At 44.9% G+C, this 25,415-nt stretch overlaps 1 protein-coding gene across 2 annotated transcripts in view; it reads left to right on the top strand.

Annotated features, from left to right (window-relative positions):
- The first annotated feature begins 6,315 nt into the window (after positions 1–6,315).
- DIP2B (disco interacting protein 2 homolog B) overlaps positions 6,316–25,415 on the top strand; it is a 259,008-nt gene continuing 239,908 nt past the window's right edge. For both annotated transcript variants that reach the window (XM_069758656.1, XM_069758655.1), the window contains exon 1: positions 6,316–6,537. In XM_069758656.1, coding sequence (XP_069614757.1) covers positions 6,453–6,537 — 85 coding nt within the window. In that variant the 5' untranslated portion in view covers positions 6,316–6,452. The remainder of the gene's footprint in view (positions 6,538–25,415) is intronic.

Here is a 25,415-nt window from a genome sequence, read left to right as displayed (position 1 = left end):
TCCGGTCCCGTCCCAGGGCTGGTGTGCGACAAGGACCTGTCGTGACGTCACGGTCATGTGACCACGACGTCATCATAGGTCCTGCTCACACCAGCCCTGGGACCGCAAGCTGCCGCTTGCAATGAAGCGGTCCCGGGAGCGTGGCGATGAGCGAGAAAGGCAGCGGATGGTAAGTATAGCAGGACTTCAACGGGCTATAGGTGAGTATATGTTTATTTTTTTTTAAGTCTCTATACTACGTGGCTCTGTGCTGGCCAATATACTACGTGGCTCTGCTATATACTATGTGGCTGGGCAATATACTACGTGACTGGGCAATATACCGTACTATGTGGGCTGTGCTATATACTATGTGGCTGGTCAACACGTGGCTGGGCAATATACTACGTGGCTGGGCAATATACTACGTGGCTGAGCAATATACTACGTCGCTGGGCAATATACTACGTGACTGGGCAATATAGTACGTGACTGGGCAATATACTACGTGGCATTTTAGAGGGGACTTGTACAGACAATAAAGATATAACAGAATAAGCATAACTCAGATGGCAAAAGGATTGAGGACCCTGCTGCTCACAAGCTTACAATCTATGGGGAAATAGAGGAGATACAAAAGGTAAATGATAAATTGTACTTACGGTATATTGTATGGTCCAGCCAGAAATATAATAAATAGGGTATTCACATAACTCTGCCAGAATCGGTCACCAGTCACTATGTGTAATGTACGTAGATGGTCATGCTACCCACATTCCCCCTTGAAGAATCACATGTATTGTTGTAAATGTTATGTGATGCAATGTGAACTGTGATAAGGGTTAAAGGTATTAGTAATATTGATAATGTGTGTAGTTTCACCGTAGTTGGAGTTAATGTTTTGGACAAGTCCAGAGTGGGAAGGGGGCGAGTTGAAGGGAAAATGACAATTTCCAGTTAGGAGAGTGGATAGGACCTGGAGTGCGTAGAAAGAAGACTTAAGGCTCATGGTGAACAGTGCCGCATTCTGGGGTGTCCCTAAAGTGAGAGCAGAACGAAGGAAAGAAAGAGATAGCGAGATCTGGAGCAGAAATGAGTAAGGCATGCAATATGCGCAATATGCAGAAATGATCCCAAGACAGTGATCCGTATGTCATCCGTAAGCAGGGTGTGATTGCGTATTTTGGGCATGTAAACCTCCGTATGTAATTCGTATGGCATCCGCACGGCGAGATTTTCTTGCCGGCTTGCAAAATGGACATAGAATTGATTTATGGACTCAAATATTCATGAAAACATATATACAGTTTATAAATATATATATATATATATATATATATATGTTTGTTAGTGAGATATATATATATATATATATATTTATATTTAATACAGCGCTAGATAGCAGAAAAGCTGGCAAATTGCAATTCAGTTGCCGACTTTTGCTCTCTCCTTCCCAAACCCGACAGGATATGAGACATGGTTTACATACAGTAAACCATTTCATATATCTTATATTTTTACATATTCCTCACTACTAATGTTAGTAGAGTGTGTGTGCAAAGTTTGGGGGCTCTAGCTGTTAAAATAAAGAGTTAAATCACGGAAAAAATTGGCGTGGGCTCCCGCGTAATTTTCTCCGCTCGAGTGGGAAAGCCAGTGACTGAGGGCAGATATTAATAGCCTGCAGAGGGTCCATGGTTATTGCCCCCCCCTGGCTAAAAATATCTGCCCCCAGCCACCCCAGAAAAGCCACCGGTGCGTATTTCTCGCAAGTCACACTGATGGTCTGTGTGTAATCCATATTTTTCTCGCCCCCCATAGACTTTCATTGGCGTATTTTTGTAGGAATACGCTGACAAACGCAGCATTCTGCAATTTTCTACGCCCGTAAAAAACAGCTGAGAGATATACGGCAGATAGGAGCTGCCCCATAGAGAATCATTGGTCCGTGTGCAATGCGTAGTTTTTGCTCCTCTCATACGTTCGTAAAACTCTCTAGTGTGACTCCGGCCTAAGAGACAGAGTGATCGAGTGGAGAAAGAGCCCGAATAGCTTATAGCTCTTGAAGGTAACGGGCCTAGACAGGAGTGAGTACATGAGATGGGTAGAAAGTCCCTGGCGGGAGCTCCAGAGCATCAGAGAGCTTGACGCTGAGTCCAGCCATATTGACACCTTGAGGAGAAAGAAGAGTCAGAACCGCAGGGCGATAAAGGACTCTTGTTAAGCAGAACTGTCAAGCTGCGCGGAGTTGTGATGAAGTAGTGAGAAACTGAGGAGACAGAGGACAAGTAGAGAAAACGTAAAGAAAGGAGGACAATAGAGAAACGAAGGAAGGAAACTGTGGATAATGGAGTTGTGAAGGAAACGTTCATAAGACTGTGTACCTGCTATATCCTGTATATATTCCCTACCAAATTCTTGCTCAGTAAAAGGTTTATTTTCAACTGGAGGTCTCCCTCATTGAACTGTCCAAAATCTGTTACTGGCAAACCAGCAACATTGGTTCCATGCAGCCTGCACGGGTGTACCACCCTCATAGCACAGGGTCAACACACCCAGCCAAGCAGGGTCGGCGTCAACACCCGGATACCCGGGCAAGTGCCGGGGCCCTGGCGAGACAGGGGGGCCCATTCAGGGCCGGCGTTAGGGGCAGGCAGCTGCCAGTGCCTAGGGCCCCCGATCCCCCAGGGGCCCTCAGCACATCACGCAGCTGCTATGGGGCCCCTGTGAGGCAGGGGGGGCCGTCTGTCGCAAGCGCGAACTCCCCCGCCGCCGCTTTGAACTTTACCGTCGTCTGCTGGTAAAGTTCAAAGCAAATGATGGAGGAGAGAGCGTCACCTGACGCTCCCTCTCCCATCATTCCCTGCTCTGCCTCTGACACTGCCGCTGCGCGATGACGTCATCGCGCTCCCTGTGTGTCAGGCAGTGCAGTGGCTGCCGCCGAGACCGGAGTAGGGAGCAGCGCGGGCACGTTGAGAGGTGAGGAGTGTTTTTTTTTTTTTTGTAGCTAACAGTGAGTACTGGACTATGGGGCCATTCTTGGGGGGAGGGGGGCTGTGCTGTATACTACATGTCTGAAAAAAGGGAGGAAAGAACCACTCTAAAACACTGCACACCACAAAACGTATATAGAATATATCAAAAAGGCAAACTTTAATTGATGCATAGATAAAAACATTTAAAACAAGTGAAAAACACCAAAAATCCCCACAATGATCCGACAAAGTAGTAGTGGCCAAAACAGGGGCATGTATCCTACAGGTAATACAGAGGTATCGCCGTCTTTCCCCACACTGATCCCTGCCTCCTTACTATTTGCCTTCCTGCAACCACAAAGAAAAGGTGGAAAAATGTCCACAAGTACAACGATAGAAACAACTTTATTAGTAAAACTGTATACAAAAGTATCAAACAGGGACAAGACTGAATAGGGCAGCAGAGCTCATCACCACATAGTTAGCGAGAGCCCACATATTGGGGTGTAGATAGGTCATAAGCGCAAGTGCGCAACAAAATATAAAAACATCACGACATAATATAAACCTACCCAGTCGTATATACACCCGGCAAGTGTGGGCTCCCGCACTCCCCGACGCGCGTTTCGGAAGTATAGCACTTCCTTCCTCAGGGGGCGTGTCATGCAGAGCGGCAGAGCGGTATAAAAGCACCCGCGACCGGAAGTGACCATGTCTGTGCGACGCCGATGATCCATTCACCCGCCTCCATACACTGACGTCACCGCTGCTGTGAGATCACATGGGGCCCCATGTGACCAAAACAACAAGCGGCAAGCAGCGACGGGCAGAGGGAGGGACCCACACAGCATCACAGCAAACAGCGGCCATATTAACTGTGGGCAACATGCCAGCACCATACTGCAACATGCAGATCGGTACTGCACCGCCATACAAGGGAACAAAGTACATAATACAAATATAAGACAAAACCACATACTATACAAAAACCCCAAACACAGAATCATGTGGCGGAGGTGTGAGACAAATATAACACACACTATATTAACCCAAACTATACAATATGATATATGCATAGGCACAAATAAATACAATTAATCTATACTGTACACTAATCGGTCAACATGGCTAAGTACACGATAACATCATAGTTAGAAGATGAGAAATACTACACAATCATACAATAATATATATCAATATACATTGTAATTATTCCGTACATAAATAAACCACATAGCAACCACAGGCATAAGGCAAGTAGTATACAAATAACCAAGCAGATATATATACGAGAATTTGTACGGGATACACCCCATCTTCATCTTGATAACTCCACTCTCCATCAAAAACATCACGAATACAGAAAAGGTCACTAAAAAATAAAACACAATTAGTAAAAGAGTCTAAAACCATAGAGGCGAATGTACAATGCAGCCCGCAATATACATCAGCAGGGGGACCCCAGGAAAGGGACAAACGAGAGACACTCATTTAACCCATTGGGATGAACAGTGTTCAGAGCCCAGATCCATCTTGTCTCAAGCTGAGACAGACGTTTAGACAATCCACCACCACGGATGTTTATATTTAAAGATTCAATACCACGTACCTTCAACAGCGTACCATCACAATTGTGGAAATCTTTAAAATGACGTGGTATTGTTTTTAAAGTGGAGGCGTCCGCGTGACCGACTGCCGCCTGAATGCCCAATACGTGTTCCCTTATTCTAACCTTGAGCTGGCGGTTTTGCTCCTACTGCTCCATATGGCTGGACCTGGGACCTTCCTGCATGCTTTAGGTATATGGCCACTGCAGCCCTATGTGTAGAGCACCTGGCGCTTCCGCCTCTATCTTTTGACCCTTCTTTTGCCCTGCCTCATTTGGGTGGTTTTGCTGACATACAGGTACTGACCTTTTTTGTCATTTTTTCCTATGCTCTTGGATAGGGTCTCTTTTTCATCTTGACCTCTATGTACATTGCTATACATTTGTTACTCTGGGAGTGTGTGTGTAGTCTGGAGGCGTGGCTATACAGGGTTATCTTTATGCATTGTATCCAGTGTATGCTCATTACATTGACTTACCGCTTATATATGTATATTGTTTAGGATTTATAACATATCACCTCTGTATTACCTGTAGGATACATGCCCCTGTTTTGGCCACTACTACTTTGGCGGATCATTGTGGGGATTTTTGGTGTTTTTCACTTGTTTTAAATGTTTTTATCTATGCATCAATTAAAGATTGCCTTTTTGATATATTCTATATACGTTTTGTGGTGTGCAGTGTTTTAGAGTGGTTCTTTCCTCCCTTTTTTCGCTCTTGTATATTACCACTCTTCTGCACCCCTCTTAAATATGGTATATTACTAGTAGTGCGCTGGTATCTTTATTCTGTATACTACATGTCTGTGCTATATTCTACACGGCTGTCCTATATACTACATGGCTGTTCTATAAACTATGTGGGCTGTGTTATATACTACGTGGGCAGTGTTACATACTACGTGGGCTCTGTTATATACTACGTGGGCCGTGTTATATACTACATGGGCCGTGTTATATACTACATGGGCCGTGTTATATACTACGTGGGCTGTTATATGCTACTTGGGCTGTGTTATTTACTACATGGCTGTTCTATATATTACATGGGCAGTGTTATATACTACGTGGGCTGTTATATGCTACGTGGGCTGTGCTAAATACTACATGGCTGTTCTATAATCTACGTGGGCCGTGTTATATGCTATGTGGCTGTGCTATATACTATATGGGCTGTTATATGCTATGTGAGCTGTGCTATATACTACGTGGCTGCGTTATATGCTACGTGGGCTGTTATATACTACATGGCTGTGTTATAATATGCTACGTGGCTGTGCTATATACTAGATGGCTGTTCTATAAACTACGTGGGCCGTGTTATATACTATGTGGCTGTGCTATATACTATATGGGCTGTGCTATATACTACGTGGCAGCGTTATGTGCTACGTGGGCTGTTATATAGTACATGGCTGTGTTATATGCTACGTGGCTGTGCTATATACTACGTGAGCTGTGTTATATACTACATGGCTGTGTTTATATGCAATCATGAATCGTGGTATGTGTTAAAGGGGGGACCCATTGAGACTCTTTCACCCGGGGCCCTCAAAAACCTGGAGCCGGCCCTGGGAAAAAGATACCCACTCTAGTGCTCACTGCTGTGTTCTGCAGGGGACAAAGCTAACTGTACTTCCACAACCTACCACCTGGTGGCGCTAGATTTCTTTCTTACTATTCCATTCGCCTCAGGTTGGCTTTTACGCTGTAGTACCGGTGTCATGCTCGGGGTGTCAGTGTTCCTGCTGTCAGCCGCGTTAGACTGGCTGGCTGTCTGCGGTCATGTGACGTGAGGCAGGGCCTGGCATGGCGGCCGTGGCGAGGGCTATGCGCTGAGCTCCGGCGATTCAAACCTCTCGGCTTAATACGGTGAATCCGGCCGGCTCCATGGCGGAGAGGGGCTTCGACCTGTCAGCCCTCCCGAAGGAGGTGAGGGAACAGCTGGCCGAACTGGAGCTGGAGCTGTCAGAAGGTGAGTGCTGGCGGCCGGGGAGACACTGAGGACATGGGAGAAACCACTGCGAGCGGATCCCAGGTAGAGCCTGTCTATGAATGGCGAGGGAGGGATCCACTGTGCTGTCTGATCTGCTGGGATCTACTGGCATCTCCTCAGCCAGGCGACAATGGAGGCTATTGTAATGTGGAGCTGTCATCACCAGATCCACTGATCCCAGCTGATCCGTGTGACGAGCGAGTGCACGGGCGCCCGATCATTATCGATCACTAGCATCGATCGATCAGAAATGAAATTCAGTGCAATGTAGTCTGACAGGCTGTGGATAGTAGATCTGCTATCACATATGTGATTATTATATACTGATTATTACAGATCAATATGATCTTACCTATGTAGATATACCCATTAATACATCATTATTATTACATGGGTATATATCACACGTACTGATTATATGCTGGTTATTATATACGTGTGTTTACTGGGAATCCCAATTTACATCTGTATATTATATAGGTATTGATTACTACATCTATTATATTACATATCTAGTTATTATCTGTATATTATGTATGTACTTATACCAATTATTACATATCTACATATTATATACAGCTACATGTAATATTGTTACGTAGCTGCATATTATACTGATAATTACATATCTTCCTCATATTAAATAGCTACATATTACATATATATTACAGTACTTATATGCTGATTAATAGATATCCATAAATAATGTTTCTGCATGTGATATTCATTATTACATATATAATCATCCTATACTATGCACCTATGTAATTATAGAATTATCACAGGTAGATATGTAATACTATAACTCTAGCTGTGCTATATGAATTAGATTCGTAATCGTATGTAAATATGTAATATATTATATATGCATGTAATAATCAGTATATAATATGTAAATGCCTAATATATATTATATACATGTAATAATTGGTATATGTGTAATATATTATATATACATGTAATAATTGGTATATAATATGTAAATGTATAATACAGGTCCTTCTCAAAAAATTAGCATATAGTGTTAAATTTCATTATTTACCATAATGTAATGATTACAATTAAACTTTCATATATTATAGATTCATTATCCACCAACTGAAATTTGTCAGGTCTTTTATTGTTTTAATACTGATGATTTTGGCATACAACTCCTGATAACCCAAAAAACCTGTCTCAATAAATTAGCATATCAAGAAAAGGTTCTCTAAACGACCTATTACCCTAATCTTCTGAATCAACTAATTAACTCTAAACACATGCAAAAGATACCTGAGGCTTTTATAAACTCCCTGCCTGGTTCATTACTCAAAACCCCCATCATGGGTAAGACTAGCGACCTGACAGATGTCAAGAAGGCCATCATTGACACCCTCAAGCAAGAGGGTAAGACCCAGAAAGAAATTTCTCAACAAATAGGCTGTTCCCAGAGTGCTGTATCAAGGCACCTCAATGGTAAGTCTGTTGGAAGGAAACAATGTGGCAGAAAACGCTGTACAACGAGAAGAGGAGACCGGACCCTGAGGAAGATTGTGGAGAAGGACCGATTCCAGACCTTGGGGAACCTGACGAAGCAGTGGACTGAGTCTGGTGTGGAAACATCCAGAGCCACCGTGCACAGGCGTGTGCAGGAAATGGGCTACAGGTGCCGCATTCCCCAGGTAAAGCCACTTTTGAGCTACAGAGAAGCAGCACTGGACTGTTGCTAAGTGGTCCCAAGTACTTTTTTCTGATGAAAGCAAATTTTGCATGTCATTCGGAAATCAAGGTGCCAGAGTCTGGAGGAAGACTGGGGAGAAGGAAATGCCAAAATGCCTGAAGTCCAGTGTCAAGTACCCACAGTCAGTGATGGTGTGGGGTGCCATGTCAGCTGCTGGTGTTGGTCCACTGTGTTTCATCAAGGGCAGGGTCAATGCAGCTAGCTATCAGGAGATTTTGGAGCACTTCATGCTTCCATCGGCTGAAATGCTTTATGGAGATGAAGATTTCATTTTTCAGCACGACCTGGCACCTGCTCACAGTGCCAAAACCACTGGTAAATGGTTTACTGACCATGGTATTACTGTGCTCAATTGGCCTGCCAACTCTCCTGACCTGAACCCCATAGAGAATCTGTGGGATATTGTGAAGAGAAAGTTGAGAGACGCAAGACCCAACACTCTGGATGAGCTTAAGGCCGCTATTGAAGCATCCTGGGCCTCCATAACATCTCAGCAGTGTCACAGGCTGATTGCCTCCATGCCACGCCGCATTGAAGCAGTCATTTCTGCCAAAGGATTCCCGACCAAGTATTGAGTGCATAACTGAACATTATTATTTGTTGGTTTTTTTGTTTGTTATTAAAAAACACTTTTATTTGATTGGATGGGTGAAATATGCTAATTTATTGAGACAGGTTTTTTGGGTTATCAGGAGTTGTATGCCAAAATCATCAGTATTAAAACAATAAAAGACCTGACAAATTTCAGTTGGTGGATAATGAATCTATAATATATGAAAGTTTAATTGTAATCATTACATTATGGTAAATAATGAAATTTAACACTATATGCTAATTTTTTGAGAAGGACCTGTATATACCGTACATGCAATAATCTGTATCTAATATGTACCTATCTACAGAATATATACTCATTATTACATATCTACATATTTATATATTATCTACCTGTTATATTCATTTTTACATATTATCTAGCTATTCCATACTGATTATTACTTCTCTACATATTATATATTGATCATTACTAGTGATGAGCATACGTGCTTATATAAGGAGTTATCCGAGCATGCTCCTCACTAATTTCTACATAATATATGCTGATTATTACATATCTAGAAGAGATCCTATCATTGGATAGAAATGTAGCATACGTGGTCCTCCAGTATCAGGCAGTGGCACAGCTGCCCCCCAGGACCTTCTGCCAGTCGCCTCCTAGGTGACGTGTGCTGCCCATTGTGTACCCCATAAGGGGTCTTATATCGCCCATTGATTATGTTGGCTTCCTGTACGCTGAACTATTGTCTCTGGCTGCATCCAGTGTGAGCTGAGGAATGTGTTGGCATCTTATCAATAAGTGTTAATTAATAGAGGGGGGGTGCGGGATCCATCTGGTGGTGAAACAAAGGGAACCCCTATGCCGATAGCACTGCAGGCGAGGAGACGTGCAATATGTGCTGCTCTGGGTACTGTTTAATGGCTGTATGGTATCAGATTTTGTGGTTGACATAGTTTATGAAGAAATCTTTTGGCATACTGGCATGTTAGAGCTTAATCCTCAGTGCTTGCCATCTCACTGTATGAGATGGGCAGATCCCTAACAGGTTATCTTGTCGTGGTAAAGCCTCCTCGCATATTGGCGGATGGGAGAAGCCTCGTCTCCAGTGCAGGGCGTCCCTCCTCCGGTGTCGGGGGGGGGGGGGGGCGTCCCTCCTCCGGTGTCGGGGGGGGGGGGGGGGGCGTCCCTCCTCCGGTGTCGGGGGGGGGGGGGGTTTGTCCCTCCTCCGGTGTCGGGGGGGGGGGGGGGGGGCGTCCCTCCTCCGGTGTCGGGGGGGGGGGGGGGTTTGTCCCTCCTCCGGTGTCGGGGGGGGGGGGTTTTGACGTCCCTCCTCCAGTGTCGGGGGGGGGGGGGGCGTCCCTCCTCCGGTGTCGGGGGGGCGTCCCTCCTCCTCCGGGGTCAGGGGGGCGTCCCTCCTCCGGGGTCAGGGGGGGGCGTCCTCCTCCGGTGCCGGGGGGTGGCGTCCCTCCCAGATCATCCATGTGTCTTGGATGGATTTCTACACTACCTTGTGCCGTTTCTCTATTCTGACCCCTGTAAATGTGAATACATTGATAACTGGATGGTCCCATTTCTCCTTTCCAAGCGATGTATCCCTAAATGTTGCAGAGACACTCCTCCAATGTTGGCAATTTTCTTCATACATTTCCATGAGGAATCACAGAGGAACTGCACAAAAGCACTGACGGACCCCCTCTAAGGTTTCTCCAGGTCCTTTGCTGCTGTGTTTTGGTCACAGGTTCTGTGCTGATATTAATCCACACTATAATGTATCCAGTGCACATATGAGGCGCCACAGTCTAGTACAGCTGAACAGTGCTATGCGGCCATGCTGGCCTACAATCTACGCACGGCTGGACAAGCCCTTCCTGTTAGATATCTGTGGCTTAGACAAGCCTTTGGTGCGGTGGCGGCCATCTCAATATTTCTTTACTCCAGACATCAAGCGCTCTACACAGGTTACGATTGGAGGAAATCCCTATTGACAATAATGTTGTCACCTGCACAATACTAAGAGCCCCATGCACATTAGGCCGGCCATACACACTAGATGGCTGCTGGCCGAGGCCATCTCAGCCGCCTCTCCCCTATACAGGAGCGCTCGCTTGTTCTCTGTGGGGCTTATCTCATAAGGCGTTCCATAGTCTGAAATCAGACGTGTGTGGTCAACATCTTCCCCCAACCATCAGTTGGCTGGGACTCCCATATACGGTATATTGGACCATTGGCCAAACCTGTCGATATTGGCGGGTTCAGCCAACATTAGAGTAATGTGTATGGGGGTATTTAGATGAAAAGTTATCTGAACCTACCAACCATCTGATGTGGCCTCCTGACCGTCCCCGACAGATTGAGAAGAGACGGTTTGGTGCCATTGATGAATCAAAGCCCAAATCTTTTTTTTCCAGGGAAGATGAGCCGCTGCCAAGAGGAGTCTGTTATGGGTAGTAACTAGCTGCAGTTTTTGTGCGCTCTCCCTTGTAGGTCACGTTATCATCAGGAATATTGCCTGTATCTAGGTAATCAAGCGATCTGCTCTGCTGGCCGACGCCAAGAGCGTTCTTAATGCTGTAGACTTCGTCTTGTATGCTGATGGCTGCAGGTTCATCGAGAGGCCGGGCTCTCCCTTCAGGAATGTACGATGCACCACAATTGTGTGTTTTGTAGGAAATCTACCCAAAGAGGGAAGTTCTGAAGAGCAAAATATCACCAGGTGCTTTATTATGGAGACATTCCTCCATACAACCATGGCATGAAAGGGAGAATGGCTTCTACATATGGTGGCACATGGAGGCCTAGCAACTCTCTACTAGGAGACCATGTGTGCTGCCATACATCCCTCCTGCAAAGAGGCCTCAACCATATAGTGACTTGGCATTTTCTATGGTCGTACTCGACCATCAGCCCCATGACCTGTTGGATTATATACGCGGAAGACACATTATCTAGTCTTGGGACGGTTCCCCGTACCCTGTGTGACCCATATACAGCTTTCTCTTTAGCCCGTGTGTACTGACTGTAAAATCTTGCATATAAGGGTTAGATACATTGTATGGGATGACACAGGTGACCAAACACTACACTAATGTGTTTCCTTTATATTAAATTTGTAATTGAATCCATGGTTGTGGTTTCGTTGCACTTTTCATTAAGGTTTTCTGTAGCGGCTGCAGACATGGCTGTGTGCAGACATTACATTATGCATGCTGACAGCATAATTTACAGAGGCCGATTTAATGACTCTGCTCCCTGGGGTTTGCATTAAATAGCTATGAGCTGTATGGTGGGGGCTGAATCCATGCATGGTGTGATGGAGCAGAATGAAACCACCTGATATCGCGGCTCTTTGATTGACGCCGCCGCTTGCCTGGGACATACGGTGCTGGAGTGATTCCGGGGTAACAGACATTGCTTCCTCTCGCCTCTCAGGCGTCTAATCTCTGGGCGTTTCAGGATGATGAAATGTTTCCATGCCTCTTAAATAATCCCACCTGGGGCACAAGCTTTCATGCTGCCCTGAAAATATTTATGAGCAAATATAATAGTGATTAGTGTTGATGGATGTGAAAATAGAGCACAAATGTCATCATGTGCTGCCGCGTTTCACGCTTTTATTGCCTTATTTTAATCCAGAAAAATATGGAAAACCCAGAAAACAATTCCGAGATTGAAATTCTACGACGTTGATGATGTATGCTTCAGTACGTTAAAGCATTGGGATTTTTTTATTTTATTTACTTTTCCAACTACAAATATGTTCTTCACCTATTTGATATGAAAAGTATAATTATCAGAAAATAAAATGAGTATTTGACCATTTTATCATTCATGGTGGTTCTGCACACAGTTTCTTTCCTGACACTTGTTGTGCCAAGAAAAAAATGGCTAATTTTTGTGCGATAGAAAAATATTCAAGGGGTTTTCTAGGCATAGGTATTTGAGATATATATGGTATATACAGGATGGGTCACCAATTGCAGATCTTTGGGGGTCCTATACCCGGCGCTCCCACCGATCTGCTGTTGTTTGCTCATGGCCGAATGTAAACACTTGCAATGGAGCTACTGAGTGCAACTCTTGTCAAAGTGTAGTGGCCGCTGCTGGGCGCTGCAGAACAGCTTGTATTCTTTTGCATAGAAGCTGTTGCAGTAACCAGTAATGGCCAGCCAGAGCAAAAAAATTAGCTGATCAGTGTGGGATCTGGGTCTTGGACCCCACTGATCTGCTGTAGGTAGGTCATTAGATACCTTTCCCAGACATTCCAGATGTGCTGGTCTTCTAGTCAAGGAGCACAGTGCTTGCAAGCTCGTCAATGTTCCAATGGTCCTCATCTGCTAGCAGGGCCGGACTGGCAATTCTGGCAAATACCAGAAGGGCCTGTCTGGTTGTGGGCCTCCTTGTCTGCTACGTTGTTAAAGGGACTCTGTCACCTGAATTAGGCGGGACTGGTTTTGGGTCATATGGGCGGAGTTTTCAGGTGTTTGATTCACCCTTTCCTTACCTGCTGGCTGCATGCTGGCTGCAATATTGGATTGAAGTTCATTCTCTGTCCTCCATAGTACACGCCTGCGCAAAGCAATTCAGGTGACAGGTTCCCTTTAACAGAATCTGTGTTCCCAAGACACCCACACTGGTAAGAGTTGTGGCGGAGTTATCATGCCAGGGCTGAATTTCAGCCCCAGTCCATACCTGACTGCTAGCATTGGAGAGTGTGCGACTCGGACCAGCAGCTCAGCCAGGCCTCTGTACAAACTGTCAATCATCCCCCTGGCAAGCAAGAAGTTGGGAGGCAGGGGAATGGGGCACTGCTGAGAAGATAGGACTACCCGTTTTAATATTATGGAGCTTTTGTAACTTGGAAGCGTAGATTGGTGGCTCAGGGGTTATCACTCTTTCCTCGTGCTGGGGTCCTGGGATCAAACCCTACCAAGGACAATATGTGCATGGAGTTTGTATTTTCCCTCCGTGTTTGCGTGGGTTTCCTCTGGTTTCTTCCCACATTCCAAAGCCATACTGATAGGGAATCTAGATTGTGAGCCCCAATGGGGACGGAGATGATGATGTCTGTAAAGTGCTTCAGAATATGATGGAGCTTTATCTGCAAAGTGGAATAAATAATTAACTTTTCTAATTGTCCGAGCACGACAGTCCGCTCCTGCAATGACGGCCCTCTCTGTGCCATGGATTTGTCATGACGGGAGAGATTGTCTGCCGCGCTGACAGGCAGATAATGCAGTATTCCTCCTTAGGCAAAGGCAAGTCCTAACTGGTAGTTAGAGCCAGATTATTATTCGTCCAGCGCAGGCTTTTATCTTCCCTAATCTTGTTATTACACCTAATAAAGGATCCTTTGTGGAGGATTGTCATAGGACGTCAGTTAGGCCCTTTCATAGCAAATAAAAATGCTCAATTTTTTTTTTTCCATTTTTTTGTAAGGTTTTCATGTCATCTTGCCATAGATAATATTTCACGTATGTGACCTTTAGGCAGATCTAAGAGATATTCTGGTCACTGATCTGCTTTAAGCCATTGACGGTTTATAACATACAATCCTTAGGTTTTAGAAACCATCTATATTGTAAGGATCATTTCCAACCTTTTAGGCCTCATTCAGACGTCCGTTTTTCATATACATGTTCCATCCGCTTTTTCCAGCCCTGTGTTCCCCGCTGGTCTCCTGCTATATACATAGTCACGTGACCTCCGGCGATTGGCCGCAGCCTTCACATTTTTGTGCTACTTTTCTGCTCAGAAGGACCTGTGAAGGGGTTGGTCTGACATTGTTTCAGGAGCTCAGCAGGGCACACAGGACTGAGGGCGGAGGAGCGGCGCTGAGCTGGAAATCAAGTATAGATTTTGGTTTTGAATTCCTATAACATACTGGGGTAAGCGGTAGTGAAGCACTGTCGGCTGTTCCTGCAGGGTAAACCTGCGTGTTTGGCCTCGCTTGCATGTTTATTTTGTGGCCATAGGAGAATAAAGCCTCATGTAGGCTATGTGCACACGTTGCAGATTATTTGCGGTTTTGTAGCGTTTTTGCGCTATAAAAACGCTATAAAACCTCAAATAATCTGCATACATTAAGCATCCCATCATTTATAATGGAATCCGCAATTTCTGTGCACATGATGTGCGTTTTTCCGCATGAAAAACGCATTGCGGAAAAATAATGAACCTGTTCATTAATTTTGCGTTTTTTTCACGGATTTCCCACTGTCTAATGCATGGGGAAATGTCCGGGAAAAAACGCGAAAAAAACGTGCAAAAAAACGCATGCGGATATCATGCGGAAATCTGGCAGAAATGTCCGGATTTCCACAGGAATTTTCTGCATGAATTCCTGAACGTGTGCACATAGCCTTACAGTGTAGGATTATTATGACGGAGCGTAGTGTAAACGGGCTACCGATCATCCGATAAATGAGCAAAACTCTTATTTGTTCGGTGAAAGGATCTTTTACGCTGCACAAAAGATGATTGTTCTCGGCAGCACGTCATCCTGTATAAACCTGACCTGTGCTGCCGATAACAATGGCAGCGTATGCACACTACAGATCGTCCAGTGCGGTCTGCCTCTGTAATCAGGCTATTAAATGATCGCCAATTTAATATTTACCAATCAGCGGCCATTGTAATACCCCAAATCGGTTGGTGCCAAATCCAACCAGTGAAGTAAGAATCCTAAACTCTGGATTGTAATGTTCCGTGTGTTATTGAAGGGGGTCGATGGATGACTAATCGATCTCTCTGCTTGTAAAACGTGTCATTTTTTTTGTTTTTCACTGTAGCCTTTTGTCTCATTGACTTGCTTTCCTATTCAGAGAAAGGAGGTGGTCATACTAACCCCCCAGCCATCCTCTATTTTCAATGAGCAGCAAATAAGAACGCCCATAGATCTCAATTAAAAAATAGTAATAATTAGGCGCCGGAACCAAATTGTGAGGCGCGTTGGTCCCTAAATCTGAGTGCCACATGCCACACAGCTGCTCGGGCTCCTCTGTGACTCGGGGAATCCTGTTTTCTAGCATTATGCCGTCATTAGGGCCGGCGTACAGTGCTGATGGATTAGCATATATTCAGCTGGTTTGTTGTGCGCCCAATTGAAGTAATGGCTGATGCTATGACTACCTGCGCCTCTGTTGTGGTTATTAAGCCTATTCTTCAGCTTGTGTTTTCTTGTTAACCATTTAACCTCTGTCTTCAATGTTTTTTTTTTTTTTTATGGTTATGTTTTCTGTGTTTTGCCGGTGCCGTCTTGTGCTTTTACTTGATACCGATGACTTTCCAGGGCACTACGAGAAATATCACTATTATATTAGTGACGTCACCTGATGAGGAACCGTAGGCGAGGCAGAGGGCGATGGAAGCATAAGTAGGTAATGGATGCTCAGGAGTTAGGGTCAAATGAAGGTTTTCTCCACGTGCGATATAAAACTGACAGCTCATTCTTGGTCAGACTTTGATTAGAGTGTCCTCAATATTTTTCAGATGATGGGAGAAAAAAATTAAAGTTATCTCCACCTTCTCCATCTTGTCAGTCGGTGAAAATTGGAACCGTAGACTTGCATTGCCGATTCTGATCTGACAAACTGATCAAAATTGGATGTCTTGATTTTTTTTTTTTCTCTTTCCTGCAAACCACTCTGTCCAAAGAAAAAATTGGACGTGTGCACAGTCCCATAATGTATCATGGGTAAGAGTGCTGTCCATAGGAAAACCATGAAGACCACTTTACGAGAAAATCAGTCACGTCCACGAGCCATTAGGCCGCATTTAGACGGCCGGAATAAAGTGACATTTTGGCATCAGTATTATAGCCGTAAGTCATTGCCCGACTGCTGGCATGGTATGGATGTTGCGGATTGGGAGGCTCGCAATCGGGTCAGGACTTGCAGTGTAATACAGTTGCTAAAAAGCTGGCCATCTTAATGTGGCCCATACATGTTGGATAGAAATCAGCTATACCCGCTAATTTCAGCAGTAATGGGAGTCATCTAATGTATTAGATATTATTCACTTGATCCTTTTTTTCTGCAGACAAATAAGCTGCTGGCAGGTGGATGAATCTGGCAGCGACTTACTCTACTCTCCCCGTAGAGAACACAGGAACGCTCGGCCGAGCATTCATCGGGAGAGTTGGGAGAGATGAATCTGGGCTGAATGAGCGGCTCATCTTGTGCCAAGTTCCAAGCAAAGAAGGAGATTAAGATTTGTACCTTAGACATGGTCCAGATGTTGCCCTTACCAACCAGTCAGGGCTCTGGAGTGACTGCTGTGGGCAACCTCTTCACTTTTTGGTTATGATAAATGTTCTCCAATGTGTCTGAAACATTAGATGGTAAGACATAGGGTAGTAAGAGGATTCGAGAAGTGTAGGAGCATACATGGGTTTTTCCACATGTCATGGTGTTGTGCATATTAAGTAGATTGCTGGAGCCACTTGGATAAATCCAACCTTGGATTTTGGTAAGTACCAGTAAAATAGTGTTCATAAACCAGTTATGGAAAGCTTAAAAAGTTCACTCTACCTAGACGAGACATCTCACAAATTGCCCAAACACATCAAGGCAACACTTACGATATGGGCTTCAGCAACTAGGAAAAGTATTTTGCACCAGTGGTTGAGTCCTTTAGTCCCTTGGCTCCCTTTCATCCGCACCAAAATCCATTTCATATTCAGAATGGAGTGGTTGGACGCACTGACCAACAGAGAAGAGCAAGTGGGCAAATTCTTTTCCACATGGGCTACATTTATTCCATCGCTCCCTTTAGAGACTAGGGAGAAATTGAGAGCACAGTTTGAAAATACCCAATGGTATTTACTACAGCGGATAGGTGGTAACTCACCAATTCCATGAGATACTTCTTTGGCCAAGCGTACGCAGAGATTGGGGGGTTTATGTTTTAGTTTATGTAGGGGGGGGGAGGGATTTGGGATACAATATCATTTAATATTGTTACATTACTGTATTATCACCATTGGAAATGTATGGTTTGTACTGTTTTATAAAACTCTAATAAACAGATTTAAAAAAAAAAAAAAAAGTTCACTCTACAGTAATATTTTATCATGAAAGTAGGGCATTTAAGTAGAGGTATGCAATGGTGATTTCCTCATCTCAAACAATTTATTGAAACAAAAGTCAACTACAGCAGCGGGTATACCCCAGCAAAAAAATGTCAGTGTCTCAATAACTTGTCATATGGCCCTGAGCATCAATTACAGCTTTACAATGACGTCTCGTACTATTCACAAGTGGAGTTATGGTCTGCTGAGGCAAGATGTTCCTCTCATTGAAGGGCGGTCCTCAGGTCATTGAGGTTTTGGGGTACAGAGTTACAAGCCTCTACACAACGACTTGGCTGATCCCATAGGTTTTCTATGGGATTCAAGTCTGGAGAACGTGCAGGCCACTCCATTTGAGGTACCCCTCAAACGGTCTCCAGCAGCTGTTCCCTAATGATGCGACCTCAATGACCCGGAGTATTGGCGTCCATGAAGATGAAATTAGGCCTATGTTGTAGAGACTGGTTACTGTACCATTTGACAAAGTTTAGGGCAGTTCTGTATTGACTAGACACACCTGCTCACACTGTAACACCACCACTACCAAAAGCTCGTTTGGTGGCAACAGTGGCTGATGGATAGCATCTCCAACATGCTTGACAGACATTTCTGTGTAGGGTGAATCGTCTTTCGTTAGTACACAGCTCTGAAGCCCAGTGGTCCCTCGTCCAGCGTAGATGCTCCCTGGTCCATGCAAGATGATGATGCCTGTGCCTGGTGGTGTGGTCAGGTACACTTGCAGGTAGTCTAGCACTCTTAAATGTGCCTGGAGTTGTGTGGCATTCGTCATCCGGTTCTGAAGGGCATTGTTCACAATGAAGTGGTCATCCGTGTGGGATGTGGCCAAAGGACGTTCATTTCTCTGCCTTTCTGTGACTCTTCCAGTCTCTCGGTATCTCTATTGCAATTTGCTGGTGACTCTATAAGCTCAGTGGCCACTTCCGTGTGAGGACATCCTGCTTGAAGCCTCGCAATGGTCGGGGGAATGTTGATCAATTGTTAGGTGACGTCTTGGTCTCATGATGTTAAAATGTGAACAGCATGATGAAGAGAACTGTTTATTACCAATTCTAATTGAACCCTGAAATTTATTAGCCGTTCATGGATCACACCTGTTATGAATTTTGCCATTAAGCTCCTTGTTAGAGAACAGCAAGTTGTGTAAAAACTACTGAAACATTGAACAGTTGGACACGGGCGTTCAGAAATTTAGAGTTCAGAAGTCACATTAAGTTCTCCTGAGGGTCAGAGTGGTTCATCCTGAAATTTCGCTCGAAATCCAAATATCCCTTTTTGTGAGTAGTGTATATGTTCCTTTTGTACGGGATGGTCATGGTTTGACCAAGCATGCATGTTTATTTCTATGGGTAGAGGGGAGTATGTTGTGTAGCTACTGAGGGAACCAAGCATTGGCCATATTGTATCCATCATACCCCATTCCTTCCTTTACTCCCAATGTTGGGATAGTCCGGACGCAGGAATAATACCCACAAGATGTTTGTGATGACTGGCTAACGTATTGGCTTTTTGCCGCCCAGAAGATCATGGAGTAGAGATAGTCGTGTGAATCTATGGCTTCTTCTGACATTGATGTTTGGCACATGTCCGTATACTGAAGCTGGATGTACGGTATGTGTGGTGGGTAGTAAATTGGCATAAATCCCACATCCCTCCATCATGTGAGTCTGATGTTGGGTTTGTTGCTTCTGTTGATTAGTCATGAAAACGTCCTTCTGCTTATACAGAGCAGCCGCGCGTCCAGATGGTGTTTACTAGTGAGAAGAAAGGTGAGAATTTCGGGCGCAGATAATATCGCTGGCATTCAGTTTTCCTTTATACGGTGTTTATGTGGTTATTAATGTGTAAACTCATTTCTACTTCATGTGTCACCGCTGCTTGTAACTGAGCAATTGCTAGTGCTTAGAAACTAAAAATCTACCAATTTCCATAACTGATCTTGCATTTTTGAGCATTTTTGGATGAGCAATGAAAAAATTAATTTGTTTTTGCATTAAGAGTTTTGCACTTTCATCCTGTTCTCAGGATTCCGACTGCGATGTCCATAGCACGACTCAGTCCATGTTGTGCCTAGTGTATAGCTCAGCGTATATGCATTTATTATTAGTTATTATGCTTTGCTTCTATAGCGCCATCATATTCCGCATCATTTTACATCATCGTCTCTGTCCCCATTGGGGCTCACAATCTAGATTCCCTATCAGTATGTCTTTGGCGTGTGGGAGGAAACCGGAGAACCCGGAGGAAACCCACGCAAACACAGGGAGAACATATAAAGTTATGGCTCTTGGAAAGTGCAGAGGGAAAAAAACTAAGCTGGTTTTGTCCTCAAGGGCTTAAGGAGTTATTCCCATCCTCATAAATGGGAATTGTCGGATATTCTGCTTACTAAATTTACTGCTTATTAAAACTTTCAGTGCTTCTTGATAGATGAACACTTTTTTTTTTTGTAGTTTGTTTCCTAGGAGACCGGACCACTACTGCTAGACAAGACCGTGTGCAGTGCTTACAAGCACCTATTGAGCTTGTATGCACTGTTTTGAAGCTGGCCTCAATCGTTGTATTGTGCTGTCACCTCTTAATCCTGCCCAGCTTCAGTACAGCGCTTACAAGTTAGACCGCAGCGGTGGTCGGTCTCCAAGGTAATAGCTGTAAACAAAAGTGTTGATATGTGCTGGTTTTAATAAGCCGTAAATAAAAAATGATTGTTTTTACAAGAATTGTCTGACAATCTCCATCTATGAAGATGGGAATAACCCTTTAATATCTAGGCACATTCTTTGTTATAGACGGTGATGGACACACCGGTGCATGGCTCATTACAAGATGACCGTCCTGGGAATGTGACGCACTGTGCTCCTGTGTGACCGTCACGTGAGCAGGAAGGACTCAATATGTTCTCCCTTTGAATCAGGAATGAATAGAAATCAGGTTATAGAGTAGAACATATATAATATTATAGCATTATATAATAAATGTCCTTTTTTGTTAAAACTAGAAATAGACGTTGCTCTTAACTTCATGTGCTGTGTACACCAAAGTTGTACTGAGAACCAGTGGCTCCCACTGTGCGCGGCGATTGTCTGCAGGGTGCTGTGTATACACGTATATACATCCCCCGCAGTGAATGCCATGTAAACAGCTGACACTTTATAGACAAGTAAACACTGTGTCCTCCTCTCCAAGTAGCCCTGATCCATTTATTGGTAGTCACACCTCAGTGTTAGATGGCACGTATTAGCATGTGCCAGGTGTGCGGAGCCATCACGTCAACACGGTCTGAAAAGGATTAACAGAGGGAAGGTATGGTGGGAGTCGGACCCCCACCAAATAGATATTATTGGCTGTCCTGAGGAAAAAACCTTCAAACCTTTGGAAAGCCCCTGTAAATGCAGTTCCCGATCTCTTGTGTGCGCGGCTATTTTTTCATAACCTTCTCTGATCATACAGGAGCAGTACACCCCGGTACCCAGAAGACTTTTGGTGGTTGTCAAAAGTGGAGGTTGGAAATATAAAGTGGTGGTGGGATGGGGGATCTTTCTGGGCTCTTGGGCCACATTCACACATTCAGTATTTGGTCAATATTTTACATCAGTATTTGTAAGTCAAAGTCAAGTGGTGACGTGTTTCTATGATACTTTTCCTCTGATTGTTCCACTCCTGGTTTTGACTTGCACATACTGAGGTAAAATACTGACCAAATACTGCTAGTGTGAACGTGGCCTAACTCAGTATGTTATATTTAGTGATGAGTGCGCATGCTCCTGTGCTAATACAGTATCTTCGACATGCTCGAAAACTATGCTCGAGTCCCCGCGGCTACATGTCTCCTGGCTGTTCACAGTCACAACACACTCGGGGATTGTCTAACAAACAGGGAATCCATGCACGTGTTCTGGCTGTCGAACAGTCACGAGATATACCGCCATTTCAAGCTTGGATGACACCTTATCCCAGCACACTCCCTCATCACTAGTGATATAACAAGGCTGTGGGGTCCCTGTGGTGCCCCCGCTGTTTATCACGTGACTGGTGCTGCAGAACGTTGTGGCTTCAGGTATCTATGGCAGCTATAATGCAGATCTGAGACTAGCCGTACTACTGCCAGTCAGTGATGACCGGGGGCGCTATTGTGCATTTAGTTCCTTTTATTTAATCCCAGTGATTCTCAGACAGTACACACAGTGATACCCGGCAGTGTAAGAACCCATCATCCTGCCCGACCAAGGCTTCCTAGGCCTCTGCGAGCATTACACAAGGAGGAGGGTGCTGTAGTCAGCAGCAGGTATTTGTACTGTAAAGGGGACCCCTACAGCGCCTGTGAGGCCATTATAATTTGTAAAGCGCTGCAGAATATGTTGGCGCTATATAAATAAAAATTATTATTATTATTATGAGAAACCTGTGCAGGCTCACACTGTCTCCTGGCCAAGATGGAGTAGGCTGCTCTTTGTATGTGTCTCTACAGTATGATAAAGGCCTCTCCGCTTTTTGTATGTCTCCTACTGCAGGTTACTATGCCCCCTGTACTTTGTATGTCTCCTACTGCAGGTTACTATGCCCCCCTGTACTTTGTATGTCTCCTACTGCAGGTTATTATGCCCCCCTGTACTTTGTATGTCTCCTACTGCAGGTTACTATGGACCCCTGTACTTTGTATGTCTCCTACTGCAGGTTACTATGCCCCCCTGTACTTTGTATGTCTCCTACTGCAGGTTACTATGCCCCCTGTACTTTGTATGTCTCCTACTGCAGGTTACTATGCCCCCTGTACTTTGTATGTCTCCTACTGCAGGTTACTATGCCCCCTGTACTTTGTATGTCTCCTACTGCAGGTTACTATGCCCCCTGTACTTTGTATGTCTCCTACTGCAGGTTACTATGCCCCCTGTACTTTGTATGTCTCCTACTGCAGGTTACTATGCCCCCCCCCCCTGTACTTTGTATGTCTCCTACTGCAGGTTACTATGCCCCCTGTACTTTGTATGTCTCCTACTGCAGGTTACTATGCCCCCCCTGTACTTTGTATGTCTCCTACTGCAGGTTACTATGCCCCCCTGTACTTTGTATGTCTCCTACTGCAGGTTACTATGCCCCCCCTGTACTTTGTATGTCTCCTACTGCAGGTTACTATGCCCCCCCTGTACTTTGTATGTCTCCTACTGCAGGTTACTATGCCCCCTGTACTTTGTATGTCTCCTACTGCAGGTTACTATGCCCCCTGTACTTTGTATGTCTCCTACTGCAGGTTACTATGCCCCCCCTGTACTTTGTATGTCTCCTACTGCAGGTTACTATGCCCCCTGTACTTTGTATGTCTCCTACTGCAGGTTACTATGCCCCCTGTACTTTGTATGTCTCCTACTGCAGGTTACTATGCCCCCCTGTACTTTGTATGTCTCCTACTGCAGGTTACTATGCCCCCTGTACTTTGTATGTCTCCTACTGCAGGTTACTATGCCCCCTGTACTTTGTATGTCTCCTACTGCAGGTTACTATGCCCCCTGTACTTTGTATGTCTCCTACTGCAGGTTACTATGCCCCCTGTACTTTGTATGTCTCCTACTGCAGGTTACTATGCCCCCTGTACTTTGTATGTCTCCTACTGCAGGTTACTATGCCCCCCCCCCTGTACTTTGTATGTCTCCTACTGCAGGTTACTATGCCCCCTGTACTTTGTATGTCTCCTACTGCAGGTTACTATGCCCCCCCTGTACTTTGTATGTCTCCTACTGCAGGTTACTATGCCCCCCTGTACTTTGTATGTCTCCTACTGCAGGTTACTATGCCCCCCCTGTACTTTGTATGTCTCCTACTGCAGGTTACTATGCCCCCCCTGTACTTTGTATGTCTCCTACTGCAGGTTACTATGCCCCCTGTACTTTGTATGTCTCCTACTGCAGGTTACTATGCCCCCTGTACTTTGTATGTCTCCTACTGCAGGTTACTATGCCCCCCCTGTACTTTGTATGTCTCCTACTGCAGGTTACTATGCCCCCTGTACTTTGTATGTCTCCTACTGCAGGTTACTATGCCCCCTGTACTTTGTATGTCTCCTACTGCAGGTTACTATGCCCCCCTGTACTTTGTATGTCTCCTACTGCAGGTTACTATGCCCCCTGTACTTTGTATGTCTCCTACTGCAGGTTACTATGCCCCCCTGTACTTTGTATGTCTCCTACTGCAGGTTATTATGCCCCCCTGTACTTTGTATGTCTCCTACTGCAGGTTACTATGCCCCCTGTACTTTGTATGTCTCCTACTGCAGGTTACTATGCCCCCCTGTACTTTGTATGTCTCCTACTGCAGGTTATTATGCCCCCCTGTACTTTGTATGTCTCCTACTGCAGGTTACTATGCCCCCTGTACTTTGTATGTCTCCTACTGCAGGTTACTATGCCCCCCTGTACTTTGTATGTCTCCTACTGCAGGTTATTATGCCCCCCCTGTACTTTGTATGTCTCCTACTGCAGGTTACTATGCCCCCCTGTACTTTGTATGTCTCCTACTGCAGGTTATTATGCCCCCCTGTACTTTGTATGTCTCCTACTGCAGATTACTATGCCCCCCTGTACTTTGTATGTCTCCTACTGCAGGTTACTATGCCCCCTGTACTTTGTATGTCTCCTACTGCAGGTTATTATGCCCCCCTGTACTTTGTATGTCTCCTACTGCAGGTTATTATGCCCCCCTGTACTTTGTATGTCTCCTACTGCAGGTTACTCTGCCCCCCTGTACTTTGTATGTCTCCTACTGCAGGTTACTATGCCCCCTGTACTTTGTATGTCTCCTACTGCAGGTTACTATGCCCCCCTGTACTTTGTATGTCTCCTACTGCAGGTTATTATGCCCCCCTGTACTTTGTATGTCTCCTACTGCAGGTTACTATGCCCCCTGTACTTTGTATGTCTCCTACTGCAGGTTATTATGCCCCCCTGTACTTTGTATGTCTCCTACTGCAGGTTATTATGCCCCCCTGTACTTTGTATGTCTCCTACTGCAGGTTATTATGCCCCCCTGTACTTTGTATGTCTCCTACTGCAGGTTACTATGCCCCCTGTACTTTGTATGTCTCCTACTGCAGGTTACTATGCCCCCCTGTACTTTGTATGTCTCCTACTGCAGGTTACTATGCCCCCCTGTACTTTGTATGTCTCCTACTGCAGGTTACTATGCCCCCTGTACTTTGTATGTCTCCTACTGCAGGTTATTATGCCCCCCTGTACTTTGTATGTTTCCTACTGCAGGTTACTATGCCCCCCCCCCTGTACTTTGTATGTCTCCTACTGCAGGGTACTATGCCCCCCTGTCCTTTGTATGTCTCCCAGTGCAGGTTACTATGGACCCCTGTACTTTGTATGTCTCCTACTGCAGGTTACTATGCCCCCCTGTACTTTGTATGTCTCCTACTGCAGATTACTGTGCCCCCCTGTACTTTGTATGTCTCCGGATGCAGGTTACTATGCCCCCCTGTACTTTGTATGTCTCCTACT

The sequence above is a fragment of the Ranitomeya imitator genome, chromosome 3 (genome assembly GCF_032444005.1).
Source record: "Ranitomeya imitator isolate aRanImi1 chromosome 3, aRanImi1.pri, whole genome shotgun sequence".
NCBI classification, from domain to species: domain Eukaryota; kingdom Metazoa; phylum Chordata; class Amphibia; order Anura; family Dendrobatidae; genus Ranitomeya; species Ranitomeya imitator.
This window is presented reverse-complemented; position numbering and strand designations above follow the sequence as displayed.